This window comes from Diorhabda carinulata, chromosome 2, assembly GCF_026250575.1.
Source record: "Diorhabda carinulata isolate Delta chromosome 2, icDioCari1.1, whole genome shotgun sequence".
Lineage (NCBI taxonomy): Eukaryota > Metazoa > Arthropoda > Insecta > Coleoptera > Chrysomelidae > Diorhabda > Diorhabda carinulata.
This window is the reverse complement of record NC_079461.1, coordinates 25,132,765-25,158,227: the sequence shown is the minus strand read 5'-3', so window position 1 is coordinate 25,158,227 and position 25,463 is coordinate 25,132,765. Positions and strand designations below refer to the sequence as shown.

Below are 25,463 nucleotides of genomic sequence, written 5' to 3'. Positions count from 1 at the left end.
TGGTCAAAGATTTTCCAACAATGAAGAGGTGATGTCAGCAGCTAATGGCTATTTCGAAAATATTGATGATTTTTATTATAAAAGGAGTATCGGACTTATTGAACATCGCTGGAAAAAGTTGGTGAAGCTAAAAGGAAATTACGTTGAAACATAAATATATTTTTTTCCATGATTTTTGTTTTACCTTTATTAGGCCAGGCACTGCTGAGTACCTGTTGATAACTTTTTTTCTACGTATCTGGAAGCTGAGAGCTCCAAGAAAACATAAAACGAGAAAGGAAAAGGGTATAGGGTTGAGAACTATTGAAGAGGGAAAAAGTTAGAGGAATAGATCTGAATGAACATGAGCTCTGGCTTCACACTGACACTTCTAATAAGTTGTTGTTCGTTTGTTAATACATGGAACTGGTCTAAGCTAACTAGATATCAATATATCCTAGTATTCGCATAGAATTTCAATACAATGTTGCCAGTAGTTGCGACAAAATCGTAAAAAATGTGTATAATTCTATTATATTTCTTTCTCCAACGCCCTTTATTTTGAATACGGATGGCGTTACGAAATTTTTTTTTTGAGCAAACCCCAAATATTTTTCACTTTTCTATCAATCCTAGAGACAGTATCACCTTTTTACGAAACACCCTCTATTTCAAGATGTCGATTATTTATAACGATATATTGAAAAGAAAACTACTGTGAGTATAGATTTTCAAATCATTTTACCAGCACTCTTTCAAGTAACCGCCGATGACAGTATTCTTTACTACTATTCCCAATACCGTCGCGTCGGCCTCGATATAGACTATGCCATAAATTTAACATACTCATGCACACACGTTTTGGTAATTGGGAGTTGAGCTCAGACTTCATATTCCGTTTAATAAAAAATCTGCTATACTATGGCACTACCGAGAATTTAAATTTCAAATATCATACTCTCCTAACAATAGAATCGATATTCGACGCAATATTTGCTTTATCGAGGTAAATATCTTACTCCATAGCAAGTGAAGATATTTTCCATTTGCCGCTCATCTGTAACTGCCAAAAATTCTACTTTATTAGATCGGAGCCAGAATATTTACACACCTGAGAATATGTGAACTAGAGCTGGAATGAGTAATATGAGGGTCTTAGAGGAACGTTATTCATATCGAAACTGTGTGTTTTATATATTCAATAAGAGATAATAAACAGATGGAGTTGAAATAAGATTATATTTTGATATTTATAGTGAATCATTATTCTCCTATGTAAGAAATGTTCACAATTATCATAATCTTTAATGATAATGACCAGTTTTGAGGAATTATCAAAAAATTTCACCAGTTATTTAGCTAACAGTCAATATTAACTATCATTCACAAGCAATCCATTTAATCGCAATTTAAGTGAATGGTGCTTTTGGATATTACCACATACGCTATTAATCTATAGTTTTCTACGATATTGTATTTTAAATTCCCATTGTCTGACTGATCTAATGCAATTGTATCGCTCCATGTTTTATTGGCATGTCCTTTCGATCTTCTATCATCAGATCTCTCAAAAAATTCTATTTTACTAATTTGTAATCTTTGGAACATCTGTTCTTCAGTAGATTTTTTAAATTATCATCTTTTGGAGTCGCCCAATTCTTATATGTGAAGAATTAACATCAGGTCTGAAGGTATTGTCTCCTTCAGTTTTGTCTTCATGATTTTGGGCATATTTCTTCTTTAACTGTTGCTACGTTGACGTTGTTATGTAGATTTCCATTTTGGATATAGTATGGAGCATCCATAATAGTACGAGAAGTACTTTGATTAAAAATTTTTGAATGGGTACAATTTTGGTTGATTTTGTATAGCCCCAGAGCTGTAGCCCATATGACCAGATGGGTTTAAAAATTTGCTTGTATATGAGAAATTCACAATGTGTTAACATTATAATACGATACATTTTGCATCTACTTCTTTCCTTTTCGTTTTCATTTGTCCCTTCTATCTCAGCTAATCTAGATATTTAGCTATTGACCCAGATTTTAAGTATCAATTGTTTGTTTCTTTTGTAAAACTTATGTTCACAGATGATTTTGATTAATCGGGTATTTTTATCCATTCCTTAGTCCGTCAATTGAATGATTGATGGCTATTTTGGGTCGCTTTTGTGTACCTTCTACCACATTTATTCTGTTAAAAGCACATAGAAGAAATAGAACTGAGACAAGTACGTTCTCTTGTGGTAGTCCTGCTTCTATCAGAGAATCCAATATCTGGTTTTACTTTGAAAAATCGATCTGTTGATAAGATTTCAATAGCTTCGCATATTATTTTGTGACAGAGACACAGAGTATAGCATACTACTTTATGTCTATGAAGACTATTATAATTATCAAATGGTCAAATATTTTTTACCAAAAACAAAACTGGTGATCTGTAATGATATTCCCCATAATAGTTTTGAGTCTTAGAAATAGTTTTTCAAAGAATTTTGATATTATAGGAAGAAAGGGAAGTGACCTGTAAGATTCACTTGCTTTTCTTCCTGGTTTTTGAATCAAAATCACTTCAGATATTTCCCAGACTCTTAAAATATGCTTCGTTTTCAAGCCTGCATTGATGAAATTGTTAGTTTCAGACCATATCCAGGTGTTTTTTTCGAGTTCAGATTTGTTTCTAGCGACTTATTTTTTTGGCAGTAACCAATCTAATTTCTGTTCTTTCAGCTTTTCCTTTATTCTTCATTTGCTTTTTATATATTATTTTATGCCGCACCTCCCTCTTCTTTTCTAATTGCTAAGGTTTGAGTGATTGGCTTTGTTATTTTCCAGACCGTATATTGTGTATTTCTGTCACCTGTAAGTTGATGTAAGTATGAGCTAACTTGTTCGTTTTTTTATTTCTTTTATCTCCTTCTTTAACTGTTGAATGAGTCTATTAGGATTACCCAACAATTGTTCCAATGTATAATTGGATTTATAAGCCATTTGAAAAGCCGCTCTGCTGAAAATTCCTTTCAATTCCTTTATAACAGGATTGAGAAGTACCAGAACAAATTTTCCCTATTTTGTATTTTGATTTGCAATGGATAGAATCGGCTGAGATGTCCCTGCTTCAACTAGGTTAACTTTCTAGTGGTATAATATTTGCATCCTAGAATAAATGGTAATTTGTGTAAGTTTCTCCCTTTTGTTGTAGTTTGTCTAGAGCCCCAATTTATGCTTTTGGCACTACAGCATTTAGTAGATTCGCGTAATGTAATGAGAATAACTGAAGTCTATTACCTTATATCGTATTTGAATCTCCACAAACATAAAATTTATTTTTTCCAATTTACAAATCAGCAAGCATCCTATATAATCGCGGCTTTTTATCCACTTTCCGAAATCATCCGTGCAGAAGCATGTAATAAACATAATTTGATTTTTATATGAAAGGGAGTGAAATCCAACCAGCGCCCGGATACGGAATCATTTATCATTTTATGTCAATGCACGACACGACAATATAGAATGGTCATTTTTCTCAATGATAACATTGTAGTTAGGTGACTGCTGACTGATGTGATCCACATTTTGCTAAACTTGAAAAGTGTTGTTAAAAATGACGAAAAACATGAATATCAATTTGTCTAGATCATATGACGGTTCAATCACTAAATTGGTTATGAGCATATTTTCTACCTAAAATTACGAATGATTTTTAAACGTATATTCACTTCAAAAAAGTGTTAATTACTATATAAACTATGTAATATTTTTAAATTTGATTTAATAAAAAATAAATAATATCGTACTTTAATATCATATTTTGTTATCATTTTTAGCTTAGAACAAAGATTCGGAACGTTGAAGCTGATATGTATATATACTGACAAAGCTTGAGAAGGCTTAAATCGGTTTATAATTCTTATAATTTTCAATTCGGCTACAAACCCAAATAGAACAATGTGAAAAAAAAGTTACTGTCACATTCTTCGAAGAAATGATACACAATATTGTAATTGTTCTAACCACGAAAGACGGTTAAAGATTTGGTTTGAAAAACTTTATGCAGCTCAGTTTGTGAACAATTTATTCATTTGGCATATATTGTCGTTGACTCCTTTTATAATTAACTGACTAGGTGCTGTTACGTTTTCTGGGGAAAATTAATTTAATATTTGTACAAAATTCGTGTAATCTAGAACAATTGGGGGTTGCAAGGAGAACGTTTCTCTTTGTGAGAGTAATTGCAAAGAGAAGAATATTTAACTACTCTCAATCGATCATAATAACTCTACTTTTAATAAACAAAACATAAACTTCATAAAGTATTTCTTAAATCAATACATTGATCCTTCGATTACAAGCAATATTCTTATAGTTATTTCCATCGTCGATAGTAAAAAATATGATTCAATTTCCATTGCGGCATTTAGCCACAGAAGTAATGGTTTTATCCACGAAGAAAGATGAAGATTTAGTTTAAAAATCTGTTTCCAAACTGACAGATGACGAACAATTAATTCAATTTACGTTGATGTGGAGATCTTTGAACGTCGATAGTTCGAACGAATTATTGATAATCAACAAATACAGTATTAACAGTCCGTATTCGAATACATGTTATTCAAATTCGGATGTTCACATAGTAATACTAATAAACGAAATGCAATCATCCTATTTCAAGTTAATTTCTAATACAGTTACCAGTAGCGAGTTAGTTGAATGCACCTAATTTCAGTATTTCAACTCAAATTAGTAATAATGAAGTTAATGAATACGCGGATAAGCTTTTTGGCGATAGAACACTAACGATAATAATATTATTATGTTATTATTTTGACAAACATCACTGATAATATTTGCGGAATATGAAACTATTAATATATGTCCAAATATATAACTATAAATTGGTATTGTTCAGCCTACTGCAACAATGAAAAATTAATTGGTTCAATAATTTAGTGCAGATAAATTTAATCAGATTTGATCAATCTCAGACAGGAACAAAGCTTAACTGAAGCCCGTCGAGCTCAAATAACGTTTATGTCAGATATCGAGGGTCAAATTTAGAGTCATATCAATTTCTACTCATTAAATGGAGACAGAGCTGACATTATCACTAATTAAATGTCCAACTTTGATTAGAAGTATCATTAGCTTAGATAACTAAATACAATATATCTAAGATATATAAACTATTAATGTGTTTTAAACAAACATATATGTACAAACACAAGGTTTCACGACTTGTTTTTCTTTAATCTCTAATATGCAAATTCTAGTATTGGAATGGAGAATTAGAGAAATATCAGAGACACGATAATATAGAGAAAAACAGAAAGACATTAAATACAAATGTCGTAAAGCCAAAGAGGGTGCATAAAAGAGAAACGTACTGATAATTTGCAGAAGCTCACACAATATGCATAAAAAAAGAAGAGATTGTATGAGATCAGCTAGCAAGAAAGATCATATATCCTTATTGATAAAGAATATTGTATTGGATATTAGAAACCAACAGTTTTTACGGGATGAATAGATCAAAGCCCTTTTTAACTAAAAAAGAGAAGCAATAAATACCAACAGTAACACTGAAATGGGGCCATCAACATCAAAAGAAGGAGTAAAAGCAGCAATATAATAAAGTGAAGATGGAAAGGCCTTCACATGTGTTGAAGCTAATTGAGGAAAAATATCTAAATGAGATAAGCTCACTGTTTAATAAGATCTATGAAACAGTAGCGATAACAAGGAATAATGCTTCCGATAAAGTGAGACACAAGCAATTAATAGAAGCCCCGGAACGAAAAGAGAAAAGAGTTATACAAATAATAACCAAACTTTACCTGAATCAAAGTGTACCTGTTCGCATTCAGTCCAAACTGAAAAATACAGTGGAAATCAAGCGAAGAGTCAGAAAGGGGTGTGTTCCTTCTTCACTCGTTTTCAATGTAAACTAAACTCCATTGAACAATCTGCGCTATGTAGATGACACAGGTCAAAAGCATGCAAGATCATTAGAACAGGTTGAATAATGTCAACAACGTTGAGAAGACCAAATATATGATATAATGACAAAACTAATCCGCCCAATGTTTTTGGAGGGCGATAGACTAGAAAGAGTCGAAAGGTGTTTCACTGCCTGGTTCCAAGTATTGACTGCTCCGTGGATAACTGTTTAACAATAAGGATTCGAATATAGAAAGCTCGTACATCGTTGATGAAGATCAGGAAGCTTCTTTATATCCACGATATAAGCTTAGCTGAGATGACGGATACAGTTCAAGACAGCGGTCGGGGAACCGGGGTAAATTACCCCAAATGGGGTAAAAATGAAACTTTTGTGTGTAAAAAGTATCTATATATTTTTAATTTGCTATTTTATAAACCTGTTAGTATTTTTTTCAACTTAAACAATTTAGGGACATATGCAGGCCACGCCATATCACTCTCCACCACTAGAGTGTTTGCCTGCTCAGTCCGTACCATGCCGTCAATGTACAAATACATTGACGAATTAGAGAGCGAGTTTTCACTAGCTAGTTGCTGACAAGAGCACCACTTTATCATTAATCATTTAGGACGTCGGGATTGCCACATATTTTTCGACAACTTTATGGTTTTTCGGAAACTATGATCCGGGATTTGTTAGATTACCTATCAGATGATTGCAGATTGTAACCCAGATCGAGGTTTTGATCAGAGATTCCAAACGTCGTGTTCCGTTTTTGGGGGTAAGGTCAAATTCAAAACTTAGCCTACGAAAACTATTCTTATTATAGACCTTTATTCACTTATGTGTAATAGATTTTTGGTGTTTTGATAATTATTATTGAACAAGTATGAAGAATTTATTAGCACACATCTATTTAACAACAAATTTCCATAACGATAAACCTGTGTGTCGAGAAGCTAGGAGAGTACGGAAATCGCAAGCCTCAATAACTAGTCATTTGCGCTGTTTATAAGAATTAATCCTTGATAACCATATTTTCTTCTTCTATTTAGTGAGTTAAACTATTTTGAAATGATTCTATTCCTGATCTACAAACACTTACCTTTAATAGCTGGATCAGGATGATGATGACAATTAGAAACTTGACAACCTCGTTTCTGTTCTAAGCTGGGACAATGTTTTCCGCCATTTTCAGGACGTACTTTTATCGACCTAGTTCTTGACATGGTACCGGGACCACAATCTGTGTCACAGTTTGTCCATGGGCCCCAACCCGACACTTGACAGTCCACTACTGCAATAAAATGAACATTGTTTTAGTACATGCAGTATAAACCTCTTAAATAAAAACAAAAGTGCATAATCTGGTTTTAATATGACACAACAGCTGTTAGGTAACCGCCTCAATAATCTAGATTATTTTATGTCATTTTCCATTGGGATTCATGAAACTATTCGGATAATATCGCGAAACCAACTTTTCAATGGATCAACCAAAGTTGGATTGAATCAAACTTTAACGTTTCACAAATTGAATCGATTAGAAATCGCTGTCGAGTCGAAAACTACTTAAAGCAAGCGAACTTCATAGTTAAGTTTTACTTCGCTTTGTGAAGAATATTTTCTGTTGCTAAAATTCACGCTTCTATAGTTAATCAACCTAAAATTAGAAAATAGCGATATAAGAATGAAATTACAGACAAAAACTGATACTAATATTTTCAATCTTAATAATTTCTCAAGTTCTAAAAATATGTCGTACAAAGCACCATCCCTTTTAGATTAGTGACATTAAATATCTTATTCTTATGTTAATTAATTTTTAGTAGCATTAACTATGAAAGCCTGTTTTTAAGTATAATTAATTTGTTAAATAATATTTGCTAGAACATCAAGACAACTTATGAATCATTTAGCTACTAATATTTCATCGTTACATTGAACTCTAAATATTAATGTTGAGCCATAAAATTTTTTCATTCTATATCATATAATTACTGTAGCGACTGCATACTACTACATAAACTTGTCCAGCAGAAAACAGTCAAGAACCTAAATGAACGTGCGTCCATAAATTAGACGTTATCTGCAAAGTGTTCTATTAACCTATGAGGGAGGTTGTAAACTAGACGCTGCTGAGCTCTGCCACAAAATTTGACATTAAGCCCGCCAGCTGGTGATGAGACATAAGATTACGAAAGAAAGTTAAAACAAATCTATGTTTCTCCAAAATTAGCTGGTTTTTTACAAGTTTTCCAAACAAAGATTTTAATCTAAAACTATGATTAAAATTATATTTTCAAGCATATTACAGATAAAATATTACAGAGCAGCCCTATTATATTCAGAAGTGTATTTCTAAGCATGCATATACAGGGAGTTCCAAGACAAGATGCAAAAAATTTGGAAGTGCGTAGATGACGTGAAAATAATGTTGTGACATGGAATCTCCTCTTCGACCCATCATTTCTGAGTTATAGACCTTTAAAGTTGCGAAATCAGTACTTATATTTAAATATATTATACATTAGAACATTATGAATTTTTAATGGATAATTACGTATGTCCATGTAGTGTGTTTGACGAAGTGAATAATTCTACACTACTATCTGAAGCCCAGGGCGGCTCATGCCCAATGGTTCATAACTCGTAACTTTTACAAGGACAACCTGTACAATCTACACAGCAAAAATGAATTTTTCAAACGAATTTTAAGCAAAAAGGAACTTTTGTAAAACTGCTCACACCGCATAGTGGACTGACTTTTCAAAACTACATTTTTTTGGAATTAAATCCAAACCGACACTTTCGCACTTACAATTTAAAAACAAAAATAGTTTCAAAAGTTCTCTTCCGTTTATCGGGAAGTAAATAGAATAATACTTATAGGTTGTACTGCCCATTTACCAAAGTGTAAATAGGAAATGAATGGAAAAAATGTTTTACGCAAAAATTAAATGTCCTAAAGATTTTTTTGCTTTACAACTAGGAAATGTTTGATAGGCACAATAACAGAACAATACTTGCCTGCTAGTCACTAAGTAATAATAAACCTTCTTCCTTTAATTGTTCTAATATTTCTCCATATTCTCCTCGGTAGCTTTTGATAAACGTGGTTGAAGTTACCGTCTTTGTAGAAATTATTTCGAATATAGAACATATCTCGAGCACAAACTGAATTCATTTGTTCACTGTTTTTTTTCTAACAGATTATATTACACTTATAAGTTTCGGATTGGGTTTTATAATTTCTCAAATAGGATTACTTACTTAATCCTGAAGCCTTTCTAAATTTACAGGTATAAAGCATGCTGGAAGGATCTTTTTTCCGTAGCTGTTTCCATTCTCTCCTATCTTGTGTCTTTTGTTTAAATTCCTGACATCTTATTCCTGGATTTCTCCCTGCTTCCTTAATTTCATCTATCTAGCTCTTTCTTGGTCTTCCTCTCTTTTTTTATGTAAGTTCGTGCTTCATATATCCTCCTTATTAATCGTTCTTCTTCCATTCTCATAATATAGCCAAACAAACTCAATTGTCCTTCTCTTATTTCGTTTTGAATTGTTTTTAAATTCTTTTATCTTATAGTGTTATTCTTTATTTTATCGTATCTTTATTTATTATCTATTTCCTCAGAAATCTCATTTCTTTACCTCGTAATTTACTTTTTTGTTTTTGTGTCGGTGTCCATGTCTCAAACCCAAATGTTAATATGGGTTTGACTACTTTTTTATATTTCTGTTTTTATTTGTTTTGGTACTTTCTTTTTGGCTAGAAACTGTGACTTAATTGCATTGAAGAGTCTTCCAGCTGCTCCAGTTTTTCTCGTTTATCTCTTGTTCCATTCTTCCATCTTACGTATTTGAAGCTTTTGACCTGCTCTATATTTGTTCTTCTACTTTTACCTTAGGTGTCTTCTACTTTCGGCTTATTATCATCCACTTTCCATTATCCACAGACTGTCATTATTATCATTAATGAGATTATGTTGCAAATATCAATGAGAAATTAGATTTTCTCTCCCCATTGCGAGAATCATGTCGTTAACGTAAATCACATCAACAATGAGTTTGGCCACTCTTTGATACCTTGTCTTTGTAAACTTGGCAGAATCCACAATCAGCACTTCTTTTCTATTTGCATTAAAAACTTTCCATTGCTATTATAACAAGAAACAACAATCTTTTTAGAAATAAAACTGAAAACAAGTTAAAATATCTTAAATAGCAACACCTGGTTTAACACTCTCCTATAATTAAGTGATAATGTTAATCCTCCTCAGCGTCCAATTTGAGGGAGAAATTAAAGGATAGAGCGTCCAATTTATGTCCGCGAGATAACGACGGCGTATTCGAGTACATTGCATCTTTTGGACGGTTGATGCCCAACTCATATTGACTATTATTAAATAGTAAATGTTCCTATTAATTTAACTCAATTTTTTAAACTTATCCGCTATAAGTATTAAGTTATTTATTTATATTACTCTATTGACTCTAATGTGACGGGCACGGACGATGGGATAAAATTATTGAATCAGTGGATCCCTATCTGTTTTGGGAAATTATGAATAATTTAGCGTATATCATTTGTATCATCGGGAGGAAAATATGATAACAGGAAGGCCAGAGAAACTAAGAAGTGGGTACGTTGGCCGAATATGAGAAGTATATTTTACAAAGTTGTTGAAACATCTTCTTCTTCTTCAACGTATTGTAGGCCTTAGAACTGTAGTTTCCAGATGGTCATGCTTGAGATGTTGACGTCCACGTATCCATCCATCTTTTGGTCATCCTGTCCACGTGTTCGTTCCAAGCTCTTCTTCGTTTGCGTCCCCATCTGACTATGTTTCTGTTTCTCTCTCTTGGTTTGTATCCGCATATGTTTCTGAGTATTTTCATTTCTGTTGTTCGAATGATGTTTTTAGTTCTTTTGTTGTCCGCTCTTGTTTCTATAGCATGTGTCAATATGGGTCAAACGCAGGTTTTGTATATTTCAACTTTTGCCCTTTTGTTCATTCTGGTATTATTCCAGATAATGTCCCGACTTTGTTTGCTTGTCCTTTTACTTCATTCATTCTGTTCTCGTCTGCACTGATTTGTGTGCCTAGGTAGTCAAATGACATTACCTGTTCTATGGTTTTATTTTCTAGGGCGAGTTTGCACCTCATTGGTTCTTGAGAGATGAAAAGGGTTTTAGTTTTTCGGTGGATACTTGCATGTTAAAGGTTTTAGCTTTTACCTAGAAGGAATATAGGAGCTGCTGTCATCATCTTCGCTATCTACCACTATTACAGCGTCATCGGCATAACAGATTATTTTTATTGCGTTCGTTATAAGTGAATATCCTCTTGTTGTATTCTGGACATGATTTATTATTTCGTCCATTATCAGGTTGAACAGTTGCGGGCTTAAGGAGTCTCTCTGTCGGATACCCGTTGCTATTTGTATTTCCTCTGCCAGGTTTTGGTTAACTAATATGAAAGTGGATGTGTTATAGTTTAAATGTCTTCTGATGTCTATTATGGTTTTCAGAACGTAATTCTTTTTTAGGATGTCTCCTACGGCATATAAATATGAAAAATTTAAAGGTCCGTACATTTATACAATCAACGAGGAAGAGATTTTGGCAAACAATTATGCCTATACAACTTTGTATAGTAAGCATGCCTAATTCCCTGCATCTTTTGAGTATCAACAACTGACGTTACAGACTGACACCTTAATACATACCTCCGCTCGGTAGCTTACCTATTCAGGTATTGGTCCGTCATTTTTGTGAAATTGCGTCGTTAGAGCCGTTGCGATTTTTTATGTGTTTGATCCTGATGACCGATGTAGTATTGGGACTACTAAACATATCGGCAGAATTAAAGGATCGTCAAAAAGTCTATTTTTCCGAAATATATATATATATATATATATATATATATATATATATATATATATATATATATATATATATATCCGTGCTATCCATGTCATTTGTGTGTGGCATACCTCATTTATAAATAAAGTATGAATAGGGCAAAGATATAGCCAATCTCTGTCACATATCGATGTCTGGTTAGAGATTACTAGCTCCAATTGAGCCTGATACATATGCCACCCCATACCATCACTGATCCTCCACCATATGACGTAGCTCCGGTGAAATTTGCTTTGGTGATAACGTTACCTTTTACTTTCCTCCCTCTCAACCACAAAATTTAAGCAAAAACGATTTTCGTCACTGAACAAAACCTGATTTATCCTACTGCACGTTGAGCTACTAGGTCTAATAATTGTCCTTCCACTTACGCTTATATAACTAACGAACTTCTAAACGATTTTGGGTCTGAATGAATGCGTTTACATGACAATGGCAAGACGTTAATTGCCCGATTGCATACACCTGATGGACTTATAAGTTATATAGATTTCAAAAGACTATTAAAAATCTAATGTTGAAATTATTACAGCTAGAGAGAATGTTTGATCATAATATCTATATTTTCGAACTTGTCGTTCTTTATAGTGAAGTTTTATTTATCATTAAAGAATCTAATCCATTTTTAATTGCTTGCTACCATTGTTTAGCTTCATTCCTATAACCAATTTCCTGAATTAGGTATAGGATATTACTCAGATATAAAGAACTTTCACTTTTAAATTAAAATGAGCTTGAAAGATGAAAAGTATAATATCTTAAAAGAGGAGGATTTTCGAGAACAATATTTCTATAATACCGATTCAAATATACATCGAAGAGAAAGAAAAACTCTCACTTGATTTGGTCTGAAAATACGAGCAGCAATTCAACAAGTGCTATATATATCACGCATCTAAAAAATCTCGCATCCAATGAATTTAAAAAATTCACAAGACGAAGAAAACTCCATGGCAGGTGTTCCTATTGCAATTCAAAAACAAATCAAATACATTATAGATCAATACGATACAATACGATACATAATACACAAATTACTGTCGTTAAAAGAGCATTCCATATTTTCGGTTTAATATACCGAGTTAGAAATAACGGATTAACATCATTGGAAAATGTAAATACTGGCTATTATAAATAAAAATCTAAATTTACGACTAACTATATAAACTCAATAGGTATAAAACAAAGTTTGCTTTTCGGATTCAATGCTCGTTCATAGTACGTGCCAATGTTGGTAAAACGTTGAGCTAGTAAACAATCTGGGAATTAGAAGTTTCTCAATAACGAGCGTTAAGCCATAAATAGTGCACACAAAGAGGTTACGTGATTTCATGACATTACAATGCAGATATTCAAACAGAGAAATAGGATTAGATCTCCTTTATTCTCCCTATTTTTAGGTCGGTACTTAATACACTCAACGGAAGATATATTAGAATCAATAATCACTTAACCTTCATATTGTTCCCCAATACACACAAGTCAGTTTCACACTTGAAACTTTATACCAGCACTACTATCACACTAATCACAACATGACAATTCTACCACTTAACACTCACTTTAGCCATCACTTCTTTACTTTTCAGATTGCTGACGTTCGATATGCTCTTGCAATAATTCAATAATTCTAAAAGATTTTAGAAACTTTTGACTAGCAACCAAGTATAGAAACATTTAGAATAATAGTCACTTAATAATAAATGAAGCCACACACCATTTTTTATGGTTTCCACTACATTAATCAATTATTACCACTAGCGCCATCAAACGGCATGCGAATGTACACTCGTCGCAATCTATTACCAAGCAAATGGCACTAGGATGTTACACTTACATAATTATTTAACTAATTATAACAAATGGCCAAATAGGTTTTCAGCGCTACTCTATTTAATAATTATGTTTGACCTATTCACCTGTAGCCTATCAAATGTCTTATTTAGTTTACCATAACGCCTTAGTCACGTGACAGTTCAACATGTACATTGTTTATACTTATTCATTATTGAAAATATGTTTCTGCACAGAGCTGCTACTCGGAATGTAAAGTTGTTACTGAATTATTTTATCTTCGAAACATACAAGCTTACCTACCCAATAACTATAAACGAAAAGTAAACGTCACCACAATCGCTGACAAAAGATAAGAAAGCTGTTTACATTGCTGGCAGCCAATTCCGGTTTTCAACATTTGCATTGAATTTCTACAGGCGGCACTACACTACAGCTCAGCGTTATATCCAAAGTCGCTGTAGCGAACTTATTATGTTAATGTATACTTAAAAATCATAGGACTTCGTTATAGACAAATGGTCGCTACAACCAAGGTTATAATAAATGAAATCCACTGTAGAATAATTCTGAAATATTTGTGACATAGTCAAACTGTTCAGAAAATATTGATACAAAAGTGTAATATAAAGTATTATGATAAAGTAATGCACGAAATTCGTTTTTTTTTTGGATAAATATAAAAACATGTTAAACAGTCAATTTTATTCCGCATCTTTGGACATAATTCAAAAGAATAAAACGTTAAATTTGTAAAAGTTATGATATTAAGTCTTGTAAATCGTCTGGTCCGTTAACGTGAATCCTTATTTTCAAACATCTCAACAAAAAAAAATCAATGAGATCATGATGAAGTCACCTAGGTGGCAAACCTATTAATCTTCCAATCCACCTTTCTTCAATTTGTTTATACAGAAACAGTGAGACCAAATGTGATGGTGAACCTTCTTATTGAAGCAAATACTGGGATTCTGGTTTTCTCAAAATCTCAGCAACTAGGCCCCGTAAGGGTTCATATTCCTATATCAAAATGAATCATTTATTGAGATCTCTCTGTTGTAGAGCGTTGTCGGTAGAATATAGAAGCACTCGGTATCTAAAAAACTCAAAATTTCAACTCTCTTCGCTCTTTTCACTTTAGAATTTGTTTGTTTGGTTCGCAAACACTTTCACAACTCAACTGAGAGACCCATTCGTACCTACCCCACTATAAAAATGAATTTAGTCTTTTACTAAACTATAAGCACTTCTGATCTGATAAAAAAATTCCTTCGTCTTCTATGCCAAAAAATTATTCAATCAGCTACCTTCACAATAAAAAATGGCAAATACTTTTAATTTAAGTACCGAAGATTGAAAAAGGCATTCCTGCTTGTAAATTGTAAAATTTTCTAATGACCATAAAGCTTCTCTCTCTAGTTTTGCATCTTCGCTTTTTCGCTTTTATTCACGGTCTTTCAGAGCATCCCTCACGCTTCCCGTTTCATTAAATTTTGCAACAATTCTGTGCTTGCGTGTTCTTAGCAATTGGAGATTTCTCAAAATGTATTTTGTTGAATGAAACACATGCTTCTTCTTGACTTATATCCTGTGTTTATTCTGGAATATTTTCAAAACCATTATTTTTCTAATAACTTTAGATATCAAATATTATTCAATCAGAAATTAGACTTTTATTTTTTCCTAAATAAGAAGGTATTTAGAGAAAGAAATTCTTGAAATAATAATTGAAACTACATAGAAATTGATAGTATTAATATTCCTTGTGCTTTTGTTACGTTGCTTCACATAGAATATTTTCAATAAATAATTTTTCGTCACAAAATGCAAGCAACTATGTGAACAGTTTTACTAAATATGACCAATTTTATTACAAAACAGCGTACGATAACTTATATTTAACGAAGGTATAAGAAATAACTTCATTCGATGTTGGTGTAAGCTTTCAAACTGTCGCATGAATAATTCATTGATCAAATTATGCTTCTGAAACCTACCCATATTTATTTGAAATGCAGTTCATAGTGCATATCATAATGTTTGAATTGTATATTTGGGTTACGTCAAATCTTAGTTTTAATAACCTCATAAAAGGTATTGAGAAAAGGTCACATCCAATTAGCATTATCTTGGTTTCACGGCCTTGGCTGCGCTATAAAAATCTACTCTACTAATTGATCACAATTTTATTAAACAAATGAACCGTGCTCAAACATGGCGTACGTACCTATAAAACTTATAGCCCATCTCGGAAACTTTCGACAAAAGGAAAATTTCCCTTAACGAGAGAGTCAAGTACACGGATAGGGTTGTGGTATTTTCAATATAAAGGAAAAACTTCTAATTTGCTGATGCATCGCTGTGGCCAACGGTGGGGTCGGTTGAGTTTACGGAATATTCAAATTAAGGCTTTGTTTTATGCAAACCGAACTGTTGAATATTAAACAAAACAAAATTTTATTTCATCAATTTTTTCGGGGAATATCTATTTTTGATCAGGAAAAGTGGAAACTCAATTGGGGAAAATAAGAACTAATAAAGATATTATACAAGATTTGTCATAGTGAATTTGAGAAGTCATTCCAAAGTAAATTTGAAATTGAATAATTTTTGTGTCATCAAATGTTTAACGACAAATAACTCAACCGACGAGAAAATTTTTAGAGTATTCACGTTGAAAGGATCTTAAATTTTAAATATCTAGTTCGTAAAACAAATAATAATATTTGACGTTACTACGAAACATTTTGTCATTTTAACACCCTTATATTAGCTACACCTAAATTTCAGCATACCAATGTGATTCATAAAATAAGTTGTTTAGATTGCAATAAGAGATACATTGCTATGACTTAACAGTATCTAGAATATACCAGCATGAATATGATTATCGAGAACATAATAACAACAAAAAAGATGAAACAAACTGGCCCAACATCATTTCACTGATGGTCACAACTGACCGGATTGTTACTTAATGGTAATAATTATGATAATTCCAACAGTTTTTACCATTCATGTTGTTGTTAATATTGGAAAAGTTTGGAAATATTCATTTACTGTTAGATGTATCTTAATAGGAGAAATAGCTCTTCGTGCGGAATATGTATATATGCATTTTATCTTTTGACTAACGTCTAATAATTTAAAAAGGTAAGTTGTTTGCACAGGTTTAACTTATATGTGTATATTGGTTTCTTTGAATAACTTTTTCATTGTTCTTCTTTTTCATATAACAATCTTCTTATTTTTTTATGTTATATAGTTTGTCTTAGATGCTATTGTTTTACTTTTAATTTCACAATTTTTTGTTTACTTTTTAATTTTCATCTTTATAAGGCCCGAACTATGGAAATAAAATTATAATAAATTAACATACGAGCTCAAGAAATTAATTTGAAAATTTTCCAAAACGTCGAAGAAAAAAAATATACATTTAAAATATTATATGTTTGGTTAGGTAACGGAGTTATACAATACCCTATATAGTTCGAAATAATTTCAAAATATGGGCTTTAAAGATATCTATATATTTTTCTTGACAAAATTTTTTGATATTACTTAAAAGAACACATTTATCAAAGCTTGTCGTAACAAACAAATGTTTTAATTAGTTCCAATTATATTGAATGATTTGAAATGATCATTTACAAAATTGGGGCTCTGGTAAATTCCAAGCAAACAATATCGACTTTACCATTTCACGACAAAACCTTTTAATGGAGAATACTAGAAATATTAAGAACACGAAACCTGAATATAAAGCTTTCACAAGAAGTAAAAAATATACGAAGATAAAGGAAGTCTTCAAAAAGCACGTCATTGAGAGCTTCTATATAAAAGTTTTAATGCGACAAATGCATTGTTTTAAGTATGACCTGAAAGTTTTTTTTAAAAACGCTAACTTTTGTTTGTGCTAGTGAAAACGTAGAGTTTGAATTTTTCCGCTGTAGTTATGTAAATGCACATGTTGCAAAGAAATGGATTGAAATACAGTATTATTCACAGAGTCACATTCACATTAAAATTAGCTACGACTTTAAACTTGAACAGTTTCAAGTTAATCAAATAAATAATTGTTGGAAACTACGAAGGTTAAAGCTCATAATTGTAAATCATATCGAATAAATGATGACTGACTGTAAATCATATCGAATTTATAACTTAAGCAGATCGTCTACTAAACCGACACAGAACATTTGATTTGGCATTGTAGACCCGCAAATAGGTAAGTGCTGGATAATTCTGACATGATTAGAAGTTATTATAAATTCGTAGAAGATGAAATGCTAAAATACAAATAAGTAAAAGTAGCACCATATGAAAATGATTTCTCTAGCATTCTTTTTTTTCATACGTCAATTAAATAAATTACATCCGCCTCAAAGTAAAATTGATTCTAAACATGTATGGTGTAACGGGTAGACAGTCGTACGCCATCTGACGGCACCGGTCAAAACATAATGAAGTGGGAACTATAGAAGATGGTGAGTAGCTCCATCTATTAATTGGGAGCCATTATTAACTATTGGTGCAGATATTTCTGAACGTAACTTAACAGACTTTTCTTCAATGATCTAGAGTTATTGCGCGAGTAAATTATAGTGGTTATTTTAGTTGATTATTGTGGCTGAAATAAGCTTTTCTAATCAAATATAATATAGGGAACCAATAATACATCCATTTAAGGTAAGCCTTCCAAGTTTGAAAAGGATTTAAGATGTTTAAATGCTTCAAAATTCAAATGAAGATTGTTTGCGAGATTGCGGATTTACTTCCAAACAAACAACAAAGCAAGTCAGGATGCAAACGCAACAACCTTTCCTTTCCATCCATCTATCTAAGTGCAGCCATATCTTTGGTCTAATATATGAAAAAATCCAGAGTTCCCAAAAACACCGTTTTTAAGAATCTTATTATTTTGTCCATTCAACAGAAAAGCCTATTCTGGGTTAGAAGTCGTCGCTGTTTAAATATTGATGCAGCTGAATATGAATATGTTCTAAGAATCCTAGAAATATTGGGATTGACTTATACTTGTATGTTAAGCAATTTTTCTGGTGTTTGTGTTCGGACTCTTAACTACTGATCCTAAGAATTCATTATCTTCAGCAGTAAGTATCGTCGTCTTCTTTTGCTTCGTATAATCAAAACTTATCTTTTCAGATGGTCTCATTCAGGATATTCTTGACGTCAGAAGGATTTTCATGGCACACGGCTATGGTTGAAAGCATGTCAATTCTTTGTCGCAGAGAATATTTTTTCATTTTTTTATTGTCACTACAAAGTAATTTAGCTAGTTAAAAATGAAGAAAACTAAGAGTATCTAGCTAAACTGAACAATATTGTAACAATTGCATCGGAGTTAAATAACGTTTCATTTACTAATAGAAAAATACATTATTTCAATAAAGTATTGATAACGTCAGCACGGCTTGTGATAGGTAAAGGGAAATCCTTATTCACTTTAATGGCAAACTACGAGTGCTATTCGATGCATTGAAATTATACAAGGGGTTCTATTGAATGGATTCACCTGGATAAAACTTTTACGCCAATTGTTCATTTCTGCAAAAAATGGTATATAAAATACCAATTTTTTCATTTAGCATTATAAAATATAATCAAATGTGGGGTGTTTCTTTCAAAAAATCAACTTTTAAGACATCCTGTAATGCTGGAAATAATTTCAGTTGGTAGCCATAGATGATATTTATGACTATAAAAATCTTTTTTTAAAGATTTCCCTGTTTGCCTATAAAAACCTTTTAAATACGGATCTTCAAGTTTCACTAGTACATGAATTGCTTCTGTTAGATTCAGTACATATTGTTTTAGAATTAAATTATATAATACGCATGTGTACGTGACATTTATGGAACAAAACAGATTCTAAATATCAAAATTCACAATATGTGAAATGTCGTGCTCGGTAGTTTTCATATTATTTTGGTAAATATGAAATAAGAGAGAATGATGAAGGACATTAGAAAAATATTCCAGCAGTGTAATGTCAAAAACACCGAAAATGAAAAAGTGATATCGTAAACACAAACCCCTTTTAATAATTTTGATGTTGTTTATATAGGACAATCATCACAATATTTTGAAAATAGATTGAAATAATAAATTACGAATCCATACAAAAAATCAGATTTGAACCAGGATATGAGCAGTTGGTAGTAATACATCGAAACTAATAGAAAAATATTAATTTATAATTCAAATTAGTGATATTTGAAAAGTTTCTATTTCTATTCACAGCAACCGAAGCTCTTTGAAATCTTTTGAAATTTTCAACAGTTTCTTAAAACTATGTTGTTATAAAAATAAGTTACTGAACAACCGTAATGTTTTACGTTCCGCCTTTTCACTATTTTTAAATTCTCTTTTCTTGATTCGGTGTTCGGTGTTTAGGGAAAATTGCTCTTCCTTTCCTGCCACAAATCAATCTGTGGGGGAGGAAAGCATTCTATTAATCTACTTAACTCAGAATGAACTTCTAGAGAACGAACAGAGATGGATTTTGGCATGTCACTCAAGTGGTTACTACAAAAGAACGCTAGCATAGATTTGTAACGAATGCATAGTAAGCGTAGAATTTTTTGGAATGGTTTTTAGAGAAACTTCGAAGAAGTTATATCGAAACTCTATCGAAGCTATAAAATTAAGTCAATGCTAATTGTTTTAAGGATTGGATATAGAGTAGAATATAATTATTTTCATTGTAAATTGAAGTAGTTTCGATTCAAATTAGAGGATTTCAGTAGATATACAATGATCCAATTCAACCCTTAAAAAGACACATTTATTTAGTTTAAGATTTCTCAACAGTATGAAAATTTATACACGTTATAAGAGAAGCTTGATGTCACATTTGAACAACGTTGTAAGAATTAAAAGTAGCACGGAAATTGAGAGAATATAGAGTGGTCCATACTTTTTTGCACTTTTGTCCAGCATACGAACAGGCGTGGGGCCAGTGACCGAGGCTCATCTCGCATGGATGTTGGTTTCTTGGAAATTAAGTTACAAGGGATCGCTTCGCGAAAGAACAACGCGTGTTCTATGTATGGGTTGAAAATTTCATGGTAACCGAAATGAGAATTATTAAGAAACAAACGTGGCAGCCAAGGAGCAGGAGAAGCTAAGAGACCGTGTCGCAGATGAACCAATGTGTACGGGATGCTTATTTGTGAGTAAAAGACATGTCCTCTAAAAGACGCGAGCCAAAGTTATGTGGTGAATAGCAGACAAGTAAGGCAAAACCGCTCGGTAAACTGCAGACACGTGTTACAAAATTGCGCGGAATAAACGTCTGTATGTAGGAAATGAATTTCTCCATGAAATAGATGTTTTTTATTAACCAAATGTCTTGAAGGCTCTTCACTTTTAAATAAACATACAAAATTGTTCCAATAACAATAGTTATTTACGTTATAAGTCCGGGAAGTGATTTAGTACGGTACGAGATAGATGTTTATGGACGAGGCGACGAAGGAGCCGAGTCAAGAATACCTAATCGAGTTCTGTAATAATAAATTCGCGGACATATATCGTAATATGTTTTTACCATACTGTTCAAACTTAAATTAGTACTTTAAATTCAAATTAATAGTACAGTATGAAAAAAACATATTTTTTTCCATAAGAACATTCAACATCAGACCGTTTATATTTGAATGTGTAGTGTAGTAGTGTAGAGAAGTTTTGGGAAAAGCATATATTATCACGGGCGTAGACATGGATGGTTGATGAGTTAGTGAGGTAAAAGAATCTAAATTCTTTGATATTCTCGTCGATGAAACCATTGACATTGCGCCTGTGGAGTAAGTTTCGTATCGCTGGCGATATTTAAAAGATATTTAACATCATGAAGTTAAGATGTTCCTCAAACTGTTGACTTGACAGGATCATTTCTTACAAATTTCATAAATGGACAATGTTCTCATATGGTTACTCTTGCTCTTCATGTACATTGTAGTGCACTCTCTCTTTATCTTGCTATTGCTGAATTAGGTTCCCAAACAGGTATGCGAAATTGCGTTGGGATCATTAGTTTGTTGGTTCCTACTTCAGACATTTTGCTCAATGCACTACTATCTAGGCACAATAAAGAAATATCGCAACCACCTGTCTAAATGCTTAATAAACTTCAATCTTCGAATTTAATTATGTACCTAGTTATTCTTCAAAAGTTATGAGCTATACATTTTCGCTATCAAAACAACTGCAAGCAATTAATACCTCACTTATAATCGACATGTAAATTATTATTAATGTTTGGCAGCTCTGGAAAATAAAGTTGATGAAGGTTACCTTCATCTCTATGAAGAAGCAAAGATGTTGTTCGAAGAAAATTTTGATACCTTTAAAAGCAGATATGACTATCACCTCCCCTTTTTCAAAATCTGCTTTAGAGCGCTTAGATAAGTGCGATCGAAAACTGTACCCAATTATTTATACATTGCTACAAATATTGGCTACCATACCTGTTTAGACTGCTACCTCAGAAAAAACTTTATAAACTATACTATAAAGTCGACTTTACAGTACTAATTTGAGTCCGGAAAATGACACTTTACAGTATCCTTATACTTTACAGTACTCTTAAATTATCCCAATTCAAAATGTCTACCTTTGTTTACAATGTTACCTCAATGACTTCTTCTCATTTTCATATTTTTAAATAATCAGAGAATAATCAAAGGAGCTAATTTTCAGTAAAAGTGTCAAATATGACATTTCATATTTTAATATAGTTTTGCTTTTTATTTGAAACCGAAAACAGTATGAAAAAAACATATTACGATACACATCCGTGAAGTTATTATTACGGTATTCTTGACTCGGCTCCTTCGTCGCCTCGTCCACAAACATCTATCTCGTACCGTACTAAATCACTTCCCGGACCTATAATGTAAATAACTCTTTCAAGCCTGAGGAAACTTAAAAACGAATGGAAACAGACTCGTGTTTTTTTGTTTTATGTAATATGGTTTATTTCATACACACAAGCGGAATGAGTCAAAATTATCAACATCTATTTGACGTTTCAAAAATTTATATAACATATCATCATCATCATCATCGTCATCAAGTCTTTCAATCCTTTGGATTATGACTATCGCTTATAGCGCTTTAAAATTCTTTTTTGAGGTAGATTACTCCTCGTTTTCTATTTTTGTTTTCTTCATAGTTTATCGTTTGTCTTGGCTGCTTCTGTTATTATTTTCGGTTCCGGCATTTTGCCCTCCAGTTCTCTATATTGAGTTCTCTTATGTCCTCCTTTATTTCGTTTCTTGTGTCTGTTCTCCTTGCTCACAATGGGGTGCATTGCGTTATTCTTTTGATAATTCCAGTTAGTTTTCTTTTTATTATATGTCCAGCCCAGTTGAGACTTTGTACTTTCATATATCTCATCTATCTATATTTTCCTTCTCCAGCTACATAACATATAGAGCTTATAAATCTAATTGACAGATACTAGCTGTCGTTCAAAAATATTCAAAGACAGGTATATGAAATATAACATATATTATCCGTGATTATTTTGTTCAAAATAATATAGGAATTTTAATATTAAACAAAATATTAAATTGCACAATGAAATAAAATATTAGAATTAGACTGATCTGCACTGTTCGAGATTGTACAAAACTAGTCAGTGATTGTAGCATTGAAAGTATAATTTTGGTATCCAATTTGAAAAATTGATAAAGTGTGCCAATAATTATATATTATATAAGATATAGAAGAAATTGGATGAACAACATCATTTTGATAAAAAAAGCTTTTTTATACTAGATGATATACTATTTGAAAAAAATAGTAACTTCTCGAACGCAAATTATGCTGACAGTTCCATATTAAATCAGAAGTTCAATAATATTTCAGTGTTCCATAACTGTCCTCTCTTCACCACACAACTGTGAAGTTCCAAAATAAATTTCAACGATACCCTTTTTCTTATCCCACATAAATTTCGATTCTAACGTTATTTCGATTTTGTTTACACAGCCCTTTGGATATTCGGTCCTTTCGTTTTATTAACTTGTCCTTCTGGAAAAGACCGTTTGTCACAACTTGTTCTGTTACAGTTTCGGAATGTAATCATCACCAGAAGGTGTAATAGTATACACCAAAAAACAAATCGATTTTCCTTTCCATTGCATCAATCAAGTTCAAAACAAAGAAACTTTTCGTTCTATTTTAAGAGCACTGAAAGAAGGTTGGTAGAGATACTAATTAATGGATCACTTATTATGATTAACTACTTATTAATATTGATAGACAAAAAAAGTTATATAATTGGCGATGAATTTTGCAATTGAAATTTTAATGACGTACAGTCAAACAATTATTAAATATATAAATTGATTAGAATTTAATTGAAGTAAGCGCTGCGATCTATTGTATATGATAATTGACAGATCGTTTTCGTAGTGGGATTGTGATAAAAACAAACACTAAAGTGTACTAGCTCTAATATATTCCCAAACTTTCGAATACTTATGTAATTATCATCTGGGACTAAAATTATGTTCAAGTACAATATAAAAATATGAATAAAAGTATAACAATTGGATTCATTTGGTTATTTGTCTAATCTTAGTTGGTTTTGTGTATTATATTGTATCGAGTGTATAAACTTTGCAGTGAATATAATTATATAGAAATAATTAGAAGATTTTGTGCGTTAAGAACATTGATAAGAATAAATAATGTTTTGTTCTGAGCCTAAACGGAAAGCAAATGAAAAACTTCATGATTCCGAAATAAGGAAATTGTCAAAAATTACAAAATAGAAAAATGTGCTCAATAAATATTATAGTTTTGAATGTGTTTGTTCAATCCTGGTCAATTTTAAAAACACTAAAGCTGCTTTCATTTTTTTTTTATTTTATATTGATTTCAAGTTAATCAGAATTATTACAGATTCAGAGATTTTATTCGTTATGTTTCTCGAGTGCGGTACCAGTTAATATTTTTTTAATCTTTTGATATATTGCTCTGCTTGTTTTTGTGTCCGTTTCTCATATTGTACCTTTAGTTTTTTCAAACTTAGAAGCTACTCACATTTTATCCACTTTATAAATTGTTGTTTACATAAAAGACCCTACATTATTTATTATTATGTTATTTTACTATAAATTGAGGTAACGCCTTGTAATTAGTGACGGCAGAAGATAGTGAAAAATTTGGTAACATAGAGAATCCTCTTCTTTGTGAAAGAGTCCTAAGAAAACGTGTCCATCTCGTATGCTATTCGCGTATATTTTTTCTATGCGGGCGCGGAATCGAGCCAACAAAACGAAAACATTTCCATGCTGTTCGTTTTTTTCAATATTCAAATTTCAAATGTATTCTGCAAATGAAAGCAGTAAATCGGAAAATGTATACGGAACAAAGTAATGAATGAAAGTTACATCCAGAAATGTTAAAATCAGTTGACCGAACTAACATTTACGGTGGAAAGAAAATCGGGCGCCCAAGCATTGTAACTGATGACCTGGTTTCTAAAGTTGACCAAAAAAATTGTATAAACTATCGTTGACGTTGTACAATTGACGAATAAAAATTGAGGTTACAAGAAATTTTGATATAGATTGAGAATAATTTTTGAATTTCTGCTTACTCTCCAAGAGAATATACCTCCAACTTACAGATAAAAACACAACCTAACCTGATATTTATAATTAATAGCATCCATACTAGTTATTTTAAGTTATAGGTGAATTTCCTACCCGTCATATTATAGGTAGTACTGCTTACGGTAGTTTGACTTTCACGTATGAACTATTGTTAGCTTTTCTTG

At 32.0% G+C, this 25,463-nt stretch overlaps 1 protein-coding gene across 2 annotated transcripts in view; it reads right to left on the bottom strand.

The window, feature by feature from the left end:
• Positions 1–25,463, bottom strand: part of LOC130904017 (somatomedin-B and thrombospondin type-1 domain-containing protein) — a 205,882-nt gene that overhangs the window by 104,036 nt on the left and 76,383 nt on the right. The window contains exon 2 of one of the 2 annotated variants that reach the window (XM_057816512.1): positions 7,028–7,219. In XM_057816512.1, coding sequence (XP_057672495.1) covers positions 7,028–7,219 — 192 coding nt within the window. The remainder of the gene's footprint in view (positions 1–7,027; positions 7,220–25,463) is intronic. The other variant, XM_057816511.1, reaches the window with a different exon arrangement.